The following is a 13,765-nucleotide window of genomic DNA, read 5'->3' as shown; positions in this document are numbered from 1 at the left end:
ACGGGCGGGCGCGGGGCAGCAAGGGCGCGACAGGTCGAGGCTGAGTGCGCGGTGAGGCTGGCGAGGGCGCGAGCCTCCCACGCGCCGGCACGGCGGAGCACGTCCCTGTCGAGGCCGTGGCGAAGCTCGGTGGCTCTTGCCCCTGTTGAGGCCATGCCGGAGCTCGTGTCGAGGCGAGGCAGAGCTCGTCCGCGGCCGTGGCCAAAACCGTGTCCATGGCGGAGCTGGCCCTCGCCGTGGCCGGCGGAGCTCGTGTCCGTGGCCGTCGCGGATGACAAGTTATCGGCTTGTCAATGCCTACAAGTTGTAGACTAGGGTTTCGTGGAAAGTAGATCTCGAAGGTTTCAGCTGAAAAAGTGCTCGACTGCTAAAAGCTAGGGTTGTGTTGTCAATGAATCGATCCTCTCTTTCTCCCTCGACTCCCCCTTATATAGGAGACGGAGCAGAGAGTTTCGTGATGTACAAGTTACAAACAACGGGAGACTCTTTGAATTCGTCCCGTATAATTACAAGTCTCTATTCATAATATATCTCTAATTACCATATCGACGCTTTATTAGGCTTCCGGGCTTCGTAATCTTCGGGTCGTCTGTTGGAGATATGCCCAAGTGGCAATAATAAATTGGTTATTACCATATCTTTGTGTTTATGATAAATGTTTGCATCCCATGCTATAATTGTATTAATTGAAAACATTAATACTTGTGTGTTATGTAAACATAAAGAATCCCTAGTAAGCCTCTTGTTAAGCTAGCTTGTTGATTAATAGATGATCATGGTTTCCTGATCATGAACATTGGATGTTGTTAATAACAAGGTTATGTCATTGGGAGAATGATATAATGGACACATACCCATTATAAGCGTAGCATTAGATCAAGTCATTAAGTTCGTCTTGCTATAAGCTTTCAATACATAGAAGCCTAATCCTTCGACCATGAGATCATGTAAATCACTTACACTGGATGAGTACTTTGATTACATCAAACGCCACGCGTAAATGGGTAGTTATAAAGATGGGATTAAGTATTCAAAAAGTATAAGTTGAGGCATATGGATCAAGAGTGAGATTTGTCCATCCTGATGACGGATAGATATACTCTGGGCCCTCTCGGTGGAATGTCGTCTAATTGGCTTGCAAGCATGTGACAATGGCACAAGAGATGACGTATCACGATAAGAGTAAAGAGTACTTATCGGTAATGAGGTTGAACTAGGTATATAGATACTGATGATCGAACCTCAGATAAGTAAAGTGTCGCGCGACAAAGGGAATTGGTATCGTATGTTAATGGTTCATTCGATCACTAAGTCATCGTTGAATATGTGGGAGCCATCATGGATCTCCACGTCCCGCTATTGGTTATTGATCAGAGAGGAGTCTCGATCATGTCTGCATAGTTCACGAACCGTATGGTGGCACACTTAAGGTTCGATGTTGTTTAAGTAGATATGGAATATGAGATGGAGCCCGAATGTTGTTCAGAGTCTCGGATGAGATCCAGGACATCACTCGGAGGTCCGGAATGGTCCGGAGAATAAGATTCATATAAGGGAAGTCATCTTCCGAGGTTCGGGAAAAATATCAGTATTTTGACCGAAGCTTCTAGAAGGTTCTAGTGGACCACCGGTGGGCCCACCACCTCGGGAGGGGCCACATGAGCCAAAGAGGTGCTGCCTAGCCTCAATGTGCTGGGCGCACCATGCTAACCATCCCAACCACAAGCAAGCTTAAGGGACAAGTTTCCCATGACTTAAGGGCTAAGTTTCCCCGAAACTTGAGGGTCATGTTTGCCCTCTTTTGCGGGCCGGCCCAAGGAGGAAAAGTAAGGGCCAAGGCATCCCATGGCTGCTCCCTCCCCTATATAAAGAGGGGAGGAGAAATGGTGCTAAGGGTCCAAGAACTAAGAAACCATAGCTGCCATCCTCTCTCTGTCCTTGCTCCTGTACCGGCTTGGCGAAGCCCTGCAGGAAATCTTCTCCACCACCACCACCACCACGCCGTCGTGTTGTTGGGATTCCGAGAAGGATCTACTACATCCACTGTCCACTGGAACGGGGAGAGGACGTCTTCATCGACACCGTACGTGTGACCGAGTACGGAGGTGCTGCCCGCTTGCAGCACTAGAAGGACTACATCTCGAACTTGAGTTCGGCAAGAGTACGACTACATCATCCACGAGATTTGATATCGTTAACACTTTGGATCTTCGAGGGTACGTCTCCTATCTATCTCGTTGCTCAGATCTGGTAGATAAGATCTTGGTGGTATTCGTTCTTGCGGTAGAATTTTTTTGTTTTCTATGCTTCGAACCCCATCAGTGGTATCAGAGCCGTGTCTATGCAGAGATCTGTTGCACGAGTAGAACACAATGAGTTTGTGGGCGTTGATGCTTTTGTTGTTGCTTGCTTTTCGTGTACTTTGCATCTTGCGGGATGGTGGGATGAAGCGGCCCGGGATAACCTTACATGACCGCGTTCATGATACTTGCTCCACGCTTGACATGCAACTTGTATTGCATAAGTGGCTTTGCGGGTGGCAGTTTCTCCCATCATAGTTGAGATCCAATTTACAATCTGCACTTGACAACACTTGTATCAGCGTTGTGGTTCTTGTTCGTAGGTAGATCGTATCTTACTCGAAAGCCCCAAACTACGTAAAACATGCAAACACTTTTAGAGGCGTCTAACTTGTTTTTGCAGGGGCATGTGATGTGATATGGCAATATGATTGTGACTATATTTGATGTATGAGATGATTGTGACTATATTTGATGTATGAGATGATCATTATTGTATTATGACAACCGGCAGGAGCCTAATGGTTGTCTTTTAAATTTTTTAAGACATGCGTGTCTTTTCATCATGTACTAGCTTTATTTCAAGGAGTTGTTATAGTTGGTGTTAATGATGGACAACCATGAAGCGACGTCACTGACCTTGACGCCATGCTGGTAATGATGGAGATCATGTTCGTGCTTTTGGAGATGGAGATCAAAAGCACAAGAGGAAAGGCCATATCATATCACATATTATGAATTGCATGTGATGTTAACCCTTTATGCATCTTATTTTGCTTAGATTGCGACGGTAGCATTATAAGATGATCCTTCTCTCTAAATATCAAGATAATAAAGTGTTCGTCCTTAGTATGCACCGTTGCTAAGACTCGTCGTTTCGAAGCATCACGTGATGATCAAGTGTGATAGATTCTACGTGTGCATACAACGGGTGCAAGCCAGATTTGCACACGCAAATACTAAGATTAACCTTGACGAACTTAGCATGTACAGACATGGTCTCGAAACACGGGATACCGAAAGGTAGAGCATCACTAGTATGTTGTTGGTGCTCCTACCAAGTCTATTCCGTATATGTTCTCCTATCCCTAGTATGTTAGGGATGGTCATTATTCTTTGGGTGCTTGCAATTGACGCAATTGTGCCATGGTTATCATTCCTGCTCGATTGCATATTTAGTTTACTTAGTATTGTTCATGTGTGTAATCTTGATAGGTTATTCATCACGATGTACCTAGTTCATTGCTCGTATATTCAACAGTTTTGAGTTAGAAAGCACCCGCTACAGGACCATTGACGACCGAGACATATATATTCTGAGAACCTAATGACGCCACCATACACACCAACTTTTAACCCGCTCCACTCAGGGACACGGTTGTTTGGCTCATAGGTGTAGATGCACCTATTAGAAAAATTGTATTTTAAATCCATTTTAAAATGTTAAAAATAGAAAAAAATCCTCAGTGTACATTCGGACATCTTATGTTAGCTCACAAAAAAATTGACAGGAAAAACATTTTGTGTGGCCTATGTATAAATTAAAGATTAAAAAGTATTTTGTGAAAAGCTATTTGGAGCACTGGAAATTGTCATTTCCGCACATGCCACAAAAAATAACATTTTTTGCAGTATAGAATATCTGAAAGTACATACCTATACTTTTTGGAATTTTTAGACATTTTTAAATATATGCCCTCCGTAACTTTTTTTACATAGAAGTATCCACATACTAAAAATTTGTTGCAATATTTATTTTGAAACGAAGATAGTACTGTATGTAACATGCGGGGAACTGTTAGTATTTGGGTTTATGGCAGGCTTGCTGCTTACAGCACAGTCCAGTGCATGGGGCAAGGTTGGACATAGAATCCTACTCTTCTGCATCTAGCAAAGCCCACCACACCACGTTCGGTTTGGGCAGGTCTGGTTTATCCATCAGCAGCCGCGAGACGCCGGCGGGAGAAGGTCGACGGCACATTGGCTAGGTACGGCCATCAGTCCGTCGATCGGTTATGCTCGCTCCTACAGGCAGGGTAGGTTGATATTCTCTTCAAACTTTGCATCTCGCATCTCGCATATCCCTTGTCCTTTTAAGCTTTCCGGAGGACTGACGGCAAGGCACGTAGCCCGGACTTGAGGCCGAGACGAGCTCAGACGTGCGCTATCTCACGGATTCACCGGCTCGACGTGTCGTGCCCGGCCCGAGCTTGCAAACGGCCCGCCGCGCTAGCTTTTGAGTTTTGCCCCGGCGCTTCGCGTGGCCGCGGGAGCCGTTCCTCGTCACGGCGGGAGGAGGTGCTGCTGTCCATGTTGCAACGAGAAAGCGGCGCGACTCGCCATCGACGACGGCGTGTCGGACTGTTGGCTCTCTCGGAGAACGCGCTATAGTGGTGCCACCACATTGTGACTTTGTGAGTGGCCGGATGATGCAATTCAGGATACGGCAAACCTACCATTGTGATTACAACCATTTACAACTAAGATCACAGTTGTATCAAATGATGACAAAAGCATGTTTTTTTTATTTACCTCATCTTCAACCTATTTCATCACAGCTTGAATCCTAGAATTTCGAACAGTCAAATCAAAATTGGTTCAATTTCGGGAAATCATCCTACATCAATAAACCCTAGAATACAGATAGCTTAATTACCGCTCCCGTGGCGCTTCCCAGGGCGCCGCCGGGGGCCGATCTCCCTCCTCCCGCCGCCCCTCCCTCCGTTTCTCTCCCTCCGCCGCTGCCGTCGGCGCTGGCCACGGTGGCGGCGGGCCCCGGCGCCAAAGTGCCCGGGGGTTGTTGGAGGCGGCGACCGGCGGTGGCGGCTGGGGCGGCGACCTCCGGCTTCGGCGTGCTCCGCGTCTAGGGCGGCGTCCCTGGATGTGCGGTGGCGGCTCCTCCTCCACGGCCTCCGGCGATGGATGGTGGAGGCGGCGACTGTTAGATCTTGTGCCCGCTGAGATCCATCGTCGGCTTCTGCTGGCGGCGCGAGGAAGGGGGCGGCAATGAGCGTGGCGAGGATGGTGTGGTTGCGGCTTCTGTCGTCCACCAAATTCTCCTTCGTCATCGTTGGTCAGCGGATGGCGGCGTGGGGGCCTGTTCGTCTGCTTCAGGTTTGAAGGTGGTGGTCCTAGGTTTCTTCTTCTGCGAAGATGAAGACCTACCGGATGCTGATCCTTTTCATCTAGCCGGAGTGTTGAGTTTCGGAAGGCTCCGCCGGCGAATGCATCAGCGCATCTTTTGTCTGTAGTTTGCTAGATCGGGTGGTATTCGGTCGCGCGCCCCCATGCTTTTATTCCGACCGTTTGGTTCTGGAGGGAGCGGTGCGAAGCTCTTTTTCTGTGTTGACATCAAGTGACTATGGATCCATGATGAAAGTCGGAAGAAGAGAATTTCATGAAGGCCGGATGGGAGGACTAGCTAAGGGAGGTTCAAGTCTCTACGCTGCTGGGGGACTTGCTTGGTGTTCCGGGCTTTACAACAGCGGTATGAAAGTGGGGCCGACAACACAGGTGAAGTTCAGAGTCCTACCTTTCAGGGTGAAAACCCAAGGTCTGAGCTTAACTGGTTGTGCCTAGCAATGACCTTGTTGGAGGCATTGTTTTGAAAGCGGGGATTATCTTCAGGGTGAAAACCTAAGATCTTTGATCGGGCGACGACAGTGTTAGAGCACTGTTCCCTTCTTGAAGGCGTCGTTTTTGGAGAGTCTGTATTTCAGGTGTTGTCTTGGCAGTGGATATATTGCTGTTGTTAGGCTAGCGGGACTTTTGTTTCTTAGTTTTCTTTTCTTTTTTTAGCTGTGTGCATCCGTAGTGCCATTAGGGTGGTGCGTTGTTGCAGAGGCTGGGTGTAATTGGTATCTTTTGATATTAATATATTCCCTTTATCGAAAAAAGATAGCTTAATTACCGCGTCAGGTTAGTAGGCAGCCCCGATGGTAAATCTGGTGGCGGCGATGTCCGTGCTAACGGACCACGACAACATGGCGATAGCCGGGGCGTGATCACATCCGGCGGTGGCACCGAGGGGAACAGTAGCGACAGTGGGCAAAGAGAACGTGGCGGCACAGAGAGGGCGAGGACGGGGACTAAAGCGGGGCCGTGGGAGGGAGGAATAGTTTTGAAGTGTAGAAAAGACACAACAAATTACAAAATATGATCACGACAACAATTTGAACAACGGTTAAAGTCGCCTCACCTCCCGTTAGATAATTTTGATGCCGCCAGTTGCTATTAGGCTGCAGCAGAGCAAGTTTTACACTTATTTTACACCAAGATTGGCTACAACAGCTTACAGTGGAGCAAGCACGAAGTCACGTTATCTCCCAGCATGTAAGGGAAGCCCCAGACTATGTACAAAGTACAGTGCAAACACAAGTACAAACACAGTGCAGAACTGCAGTTACTTTTCAGGTATTGAATACAACAATTATGTAGATGGTATTTAACCTTGCAGCTGACTACACTCACTGCACAGCTCACATACTTCATTTCTGGAACAACCATGAAGCGGCTTACAGTAGAACCTAAGTGGACAATCACGACATATTTCTGCCAACAGTCACTTATGTTAACATACAGATCGATCATTGCTAGATTATTGACTAAGGTATTGTTCAGGACCAGAACCTATCAGATATTGTACATAAGCAGTCAAATTTGCATCTTGCTGTCACAGCGTAAGCTTCCCCCCTGTATCCTGAAGAACCTACCACATCCTTATAGAGGAAATGACATCTCCATGCTTAGCAACCACTTTCACAATTGTCACTGATCAATAGAGAAACTTAGGGCAATACCATGACTACAAGGTAGTAACAGGTACCAAACAAGGGAATAATGTTGTGGCCATCAATTCTGCCATGATATTTTGAACCAAAATGCATGTTCAGAGTTTAGACAATCATGAATTCATGATGTATGATAGTTTGGCGATCAACAGGAAACGGCATGATCAAATTCAGAAGAGTTCCAACCTCCTATTCAGTCTTACTGAAATTTGAGTTGTTTATATAGGAGAGTGAAGGTTGCGCAGCCACCATGGTCAACTCATGAGTAGAGAACAAAATGTGGTAGGACTATATAGGCAGCCCCTCACATTTTTTGTCTACCTTCAGAATTATAGAACGGTTAAGTCGACGATTAGGATGACATCTCATCTTCGCTTAAAAAGGAAATTTCATCTGAACCTTGGATACACTGACACAAGAACAGCTACACATTCCCATTGTTTTTCATGCGTGCTCAGGCTATTAGACTTGCTCTTATACAAACCAAATAAATTATGAGCATAATATCTAATTCTCAAAGCTTCCCTTCCCAAATTATCCCAATTCCTAAACCAGGGCAGGACAACCGCAGGCAAGAGACCCTAACCAATTACAGGCCACACATTGTAAAGAGGAGAACTTGTCATTCAATTAAAATGGAGGTCAGTAAACGTAGTACAAGGAATTGTACAGATAGAGAGTGAGATGAGATAATTTGAAGCTCCTGTTCAGTGTTACTAAAATCATGATCATTTGAGTTGTTTTTATCAGAATGAAGGCTGTGAAGCCACCAAGGTGAGTTCATGATGGACAAAACAAAACGTGGTCATCAATTCTGCCATGTTGTTTTGAACCAAATGCATGTTCAGAGTTCAACAAAAAAAAAATTTGAACAAGAGGTCAACATTTATGAATTCATTGTGTATGGTAGTTTGGCAATTAACAGGAAACGACAGGTTGCAAGTCAGAAGAATTTGAATCTCCTATCCAGTGTTAACTGAAATCTGAATTCTTTGAGTTGTTTAGTATCGGGGAGTGAAGGTTGTGAAGCCACCATGGTTTTGTGGTAGGACTATATAGGCATACACTCACATTTTTTCTACCTTCAGAATCATAGCATGATTTAGTCAATGATTAGGATGACATCTCATGTTCGCTTAAAAGGGATATTTCATCTGAATCTTTGGATACACCGACACAAGAATAGCTAAACATTCCCATTGTTTTCCATGCCTGCTCAGGCTATTAGACTTGCTCTCATACAAACCAAATTAATTATCAACATAATATCCATTGCCAAATCCTCAAACCTTCTGTTTCCAAATCCTAAAGCAGGACACCCGCAGGCAAGAGACACTACCCAAGTACAGAGGCCACACATTGTGAAGGGGAAAACTTGTGATTCAATTAAAATGGAAGACAGTAAACGTAGTACAAGGAATTGTACAGATAGAGAGTGAGATGAGAGAATGTGAGCCACAACCTACACTAGGCGGCGCCGGCACCGGCCTCCTCCTCGAGCTTGCGCACGTAGGCGGAGAGCACGGCGACCACTTCCCTGGCTGGCGCCTGCAGCGTGGTGACGAGGCCGGTGGCGGGGCCATTGAGGGCGCCGAGCAGCTTGGAGTAGACCTCGGCGCGGCTGGGCATAGTCTCGAGCGACTTGAAGTCGGCGGGCTGGTAGTACTTGCCCTCGAAGACGGCCCCGATGAAGTCGTTGGTGTCCTCGACGCGCTCCTCCTTCTGGAAGGCGCGGTAGGGCTTGAGCGCGGCGGGGACCTCCTCGGTGTGGACGAAGAGCCAGGCGTTCATGCCCTTCATGCACGGCTTGAGCGCCTCCCAGGGCGTGCCCTCGATGGCCTTCCCCACCAGCGTGTTCTTGGCCACCAGCAGGTGGCACGACTCCGGCAGCGCGTCGCGGATGCCCTGGAACTGCTTCACCGTCAGCCCCTCGTACCGGATGCCCGCCAGGAGGTAGCACCCCTCCAGCTGCTCGCGCACGGCCGCCACCGTGTCCTCCTTGCGCCCGCGGGAGATGGCCGCGCGGATGGTGGAGCGCCGCAGAGGGCGCGGGCAGCGCGGGGCGGCGGCGGCGAGGGTTTGGAAGGACGGGAGGGGCCGCGCGGTCGGGAGGAAGGAGGTCTCCATTTTCTTGGCGCCGGGAGGGGTTTGGGTTGGGGAGGGGACGGCGAGGAGGATAGAGTAGAGTGGAAGAGGAGCTTATCTGTGGAGAAGATGGTGGTTTCTTTTCGTGGACGCGGTGTTCGTGGACCTTTGGATCATGTGGGTCCGCCTATCCAGTGAGCCCAACTCGTTTTCTTGGAGAGAGCGGTTACAGTAAGATTTTAAGGGCTCATTTTGATTCAATCATAGGATAGAAAAATAATAGGAATAGAAATCACAGGATTGAAATGCCATGCATTCTTCAATCCTATGAAAATATGAAAATAATTGCAGGATTAGTTGATATAGGAAATATTCCTATGAATCAAACAACTTATATATGAATTTTTTCTATATAATCTAAATTCTACACAATTCCTATAAAAAATCCTATGAATTAAAGGGGCCCTAAGAAGAGGAAATGTGAATTGAGCGGTGGTGTGGTATAAAGCCAAATGGTTAGTGCATTTAAACTATCATTGCTATATTTTCCCTGAATTGCTAAAAACGACAGTTTTAGTTGCCTAAGGCCAAAAAAAGAGTTCCAAAGGCATTGCCAAAATTGGTACAGACCCAAGTTTTTTAGCCACCTTGCTAAAAGAGAATTTCTTATTTGTAACATCTACTGTGTATGTTGCTCATGGTTTGGCTTGTAGGTACTTGACATGCCACAACATCTCTCAAACCGATATGTTAATTCAGAAAAATCAAAAATTGAACCTTTCATGTAATTTGATGTCGTATCCCCTTCACCAACATCTACTTTGTATGTTGCTCATGGTTTGATTGTAGGCACTTAACATGCCCCAACATCTCCCAAACCGAGACGTTAATTTAAAAAAATTAAAAACCGAATAGAACCATTCCTGTAATTCGATGTCATATCCCCTTTTGTCAAATCTAGCATGTCATGGCATAAAGTTACATGTGTGATTGAATAGAATGGAAATTTATGATAGATTGCCATAAGAGTTACTAGTCCAATTGTACGCTTGGATGGTGGCATTATGCCGAAAATCCACCATATCAGTTTCTTAGCTTTGTTTGTTCTTTGTTTGATTGTAGCTGCTATTTTTAGCTTGCCATTACCCCCTAAGGCAATTCTAGTTCATGTTATAGGCGACATTGGCCAACTCACGAGCAAGCAAAAAATTCATCCAATTTTTCTTGGCTAGGGAATATTTTGTTGTCCATCAACACTACCTGAGGTTGGGTGGTTAGGAGGGTGGTTGTACCCCCAGCTCACAAGAGTTCAAACCCCAGGTTTATCATTTGTGTGTCTCATAAATGCGGAATATTCATTCAGTGGGAGGCGACGTTCCCGTCGACAGCGAGGCGCCTGTGGTGACTTCGTTAATTTCAAGATCCAATCCGCCTGCTCAGTATTTCGGAGGTGCTCATAGGAGTAGGGTGTGTGTGTGTGCGTTCATAGGGGTGAGTATATATGTGTGTATGTGAGCACCTACGTTTGTACTGTGTTTCTAAAAAAACAAGTTATTCAAAATGCTTTACCTCAACCGCCCCGAACGACGGGACACATAGAGTTTAGATAAATGTGTGACATCTCACGTAGAGGGGAAAACAATGGCTATCAAACTGGCTGATGGATCAGCTGACTGATGAAGATTGATACCATAAACGTTGTATCTAGGTGAATAGAGTGTTTGTAATGGACTGAGATCTGGTGCCTTGCTGTAGGCGAGGCACGCAGCGCTTTGAGGTATCCCATCTGCCACTCAATACACATCCAACGGGCAGCAGCCGAAAGAGCTGGTCAGATCCCGTCATCTCCTCACGCGGAAAACGAACGAGCCTCCAGGGCAGAGCACTGGCGCCGCCCGTCGCCGCCGCCGCCCACCGTCGCTGCTGCCGCGCGCTGCTCTTCCCGGCCAGCCTCCCTTCATCCTCTGCCCGGTCCGCCTCTCCCATCCGGCGTCGACGGCCGCCACCTCCGGCTTCCTCCTCTGCGTCCCTCCGTCCGCGACGGTCCCCTCCTCCTTCCTCGTCTGCATCCCTCCGTCGGTCCGCTCCGACCATCACGGCCTTCCTACAGCTCACAGGGACAAGGCAAGGAGGAGGAGCAACTTTTACAAAGCAATAGCAGTTTAGTTAGCTACAGGCAAATGAACTACAGACAGGGAGTGGTGTTTTGGAACATGGGAGCATATGCTCCCTATATTTTGAAATGCATCTTACACATATTTTAAATTTCAAAAAAATTGAAACAAAAAATTCGCACGTACATCTTCACGTGCTAAGCGCTCACAAAGTCGTTTCATAAGAAATAAACTTATCATGTGAAGTGTGTAAAAAGGACAAAATTCAGTGCTAAAAACAATGCTTTTCACAGGATAAGTTTTCTCTTTTTTACATAGGCCACAAAAAATATTATTTTTTCGTGAAACTTGACAAACACACATATATTATAGAGATGTACATGTAGAATTTTTTGTCAAAATTTTTCCATACTTTGAAATATGTTTTCTTGGTAGAGGGAGCATACGCACCCGGGAGCCGAATTGAATTTCCGCTACAGACAACTATACATAAAACATAATGCTGGAAAATAAACTGAAAAAGGCAGAGCTCGACCTCATGCTTTAGCAGAAACCTGATGCATACATATATAAAGTGAGCAATAGACAAACTTTGTAGCATTTCACATTGAAATCCCACAACAATCTGCTCTTACATAATCAGTGCATAAACTTGGCCAATCTACACTGGTGGAAAAAGGGCCATTGATCGCGGTTCGCAACTGCCATTAGTCGCGGTTGCGCAACCGCGACCAATTAAGCGCGACTAAAGCCCCCCCCTTTAGTCGCGGTTGCTTACGAACCGCGACTAAAGGCCCGTTCACGTGGGCGCCAGGCGACCGTCGGGGCGGAGGACCTTTAGTCGCGGTTCTCTCGGCCAACCGCGACTAAAGGCCGCCGCAGGTTTAGGGTTTTAGCCCCCACTTCACAAACCTGTTTTCTTTTTAATTTGTATTGTTTTATTTCTTTTGTGTTTAATTTTAATTTTGAAGGAGTTTCACATATTCTACGGTACTACATACATGCATATGAATGTACAATTTCAAACAAATTTGAAATTAGAACCAAAGAAAATTCAAGAGGAATATACAATATATATTCAATATCGGATGACCAGCATATACAATTTTGAACAAGTTTCCATACATAATTTAGTGCATATGAAGTTCTACGTCCTCTACATAGTGTTCTCCTTTAGGATGGACGACTTCCCTCGCGATCCATCCAACTAGTTCCTCTTGAAGTGGTCGGAAGCGAGCTTCTGGACTAAGCATCTTCCGGAGGTTATTCCTCTTGATATTGTTCTCACACGGAACCCGCTCAGAGGTGTATCTCCGGATCATCTCACAAACATAGTATCCACATAGATTGGTCCCCGGTGGCTGAATATCCCCAGTACCACTCACTGACCGCATAAAGTGTAGCTCTTTTTTGAACTCACCGACCTTGGCATCTACGAACCGTCTCCAAACCCTACGAGGCAAAGAAAATTAAATAAACAAGAGAGTTATTAGTTACTTGATATTAGGAAATGAACGAAATAGGCCGATCGATATAGAGCGCAAATGAATGAAAATAATTACTTCTGCATCATTTTTCTCATGTCGACCCAAAGCTTTGTATCCATATTCAGAGAGTCGTGGATGAGAACCGTGGAGTCGTGAAATTTAATTACTAGCGTAATCCGGTGGAACCTGCGGACACGATACATGCACGATCATGCATAACTCATCGATTAGCCACATACCATGCATGGAGTAAACAAAAGAGAATGTGGTCAAGACAGAAACACTCACCCAAAATGGTAAGGAAATAGAATATCACTTTTGAGTTCCTGCTATCAAGAAACCGCCACAGGTCTTCCTCCACGTCGGCGGGGTGATGTTTTAACACATATCCATTAACGATCTGTGGGTCAATGAACCCAACATCATGGATGTTCCTTACTCCGCATTCCTTGATCTTCATTACGCATAATAGCGTACGGAACAATATAGTTAGGACATATATATAGTGCAGGCAATGAACGAGATGGGGTAGAAATAAATCACTTACGTAACGTAGCAACCGATGATAGATTTGGCGAGCTCGCGCGATTGAGAAGCTGGAACAATTCACTCAGATGAATTGTTACATAGTAATGTTTGAAGTGATGCTCATGTCTAACTTCCGCATAAATATATTCTTTGGCGTTTTTATTTTTTATGTAACCCTTGTACCAATTTAGCAAATTTTTCATTTGTTGAGGTAGATCCTCTTCCTGCGCAGTGCTCGACGAGGGGCCCATTCCGCACATATGTAATTACTCGGTTTACTCATTGGCGCCTCCTCAAGGCCTAACACCGCACGAAGAGTCATACCTAAGTTGGCCGCTTGTTCTCTGGCACTCGTTACAGTCAATCCCTGTGCAGCCGCAGCTGCTATGATATCGGGGGCATCCGGACCGGCGGCTTTCACTATGAGCGGGGCAATCGATTGTTTACTTTGTTCCCCGAGC

The 13,765-nt window shown here is 46.1% G+C and overlaps 1 protein-coding gene across 1 annotated transcript; it reads right to left on the bottom strand.

The window, feature by feature from the left end:
* Positions 1 to 8,452: 8,452 nt before the first annotated feature.
* Positions 8,453 to 9,283, bottom strand: LOC124702137 (50S ribosomal protein L10, chloroplastic-like). Its single transcript, XM_047234249.1, has one exon. It carries the CDS (start codon positions 9,215 to 9,217, stop codon positions 8,558 to 8,560), a length of 660 nt encoding a protein of 219 aa, XP_047090205.1. The 5' UTR covers positions 9,218 to 9,283; the 3' UTR covers positions 8,453 to 8,557.
* Between the last annotated feature and the right edge of the window lie 4,482 nt (positions 9,284 to 13,765).

The sequence above is a fragment of the Lolium rigidum genome, chromosome 3 (genome assembly GCF_022539505.1).
Source record: "Lolium rigidum isolate FL_2022 chromosome 3, APGP_CSIRO_Lrig_0.1, whole genome shotgun sequence".
NCBI lineage: Eukaryota > Viridiplantae > Streptophyta > Magnoliopsida > Poales > Poaceae > Lolium > Lolium rigidum.
This window is presented reverse-complemented; position numbering and strand designations above follow the sequence as displayed.

What these genes read in the sequence shown, in the direction of transcription:
- LOC124702137 (XM_047234249.1), bottom strand. Translation starts at nt 9,217, where the DNA reads ATGGAGACCTCCTTCCTCCCGACCGCGCGGCCCCTCCCGTCCTTCCAA.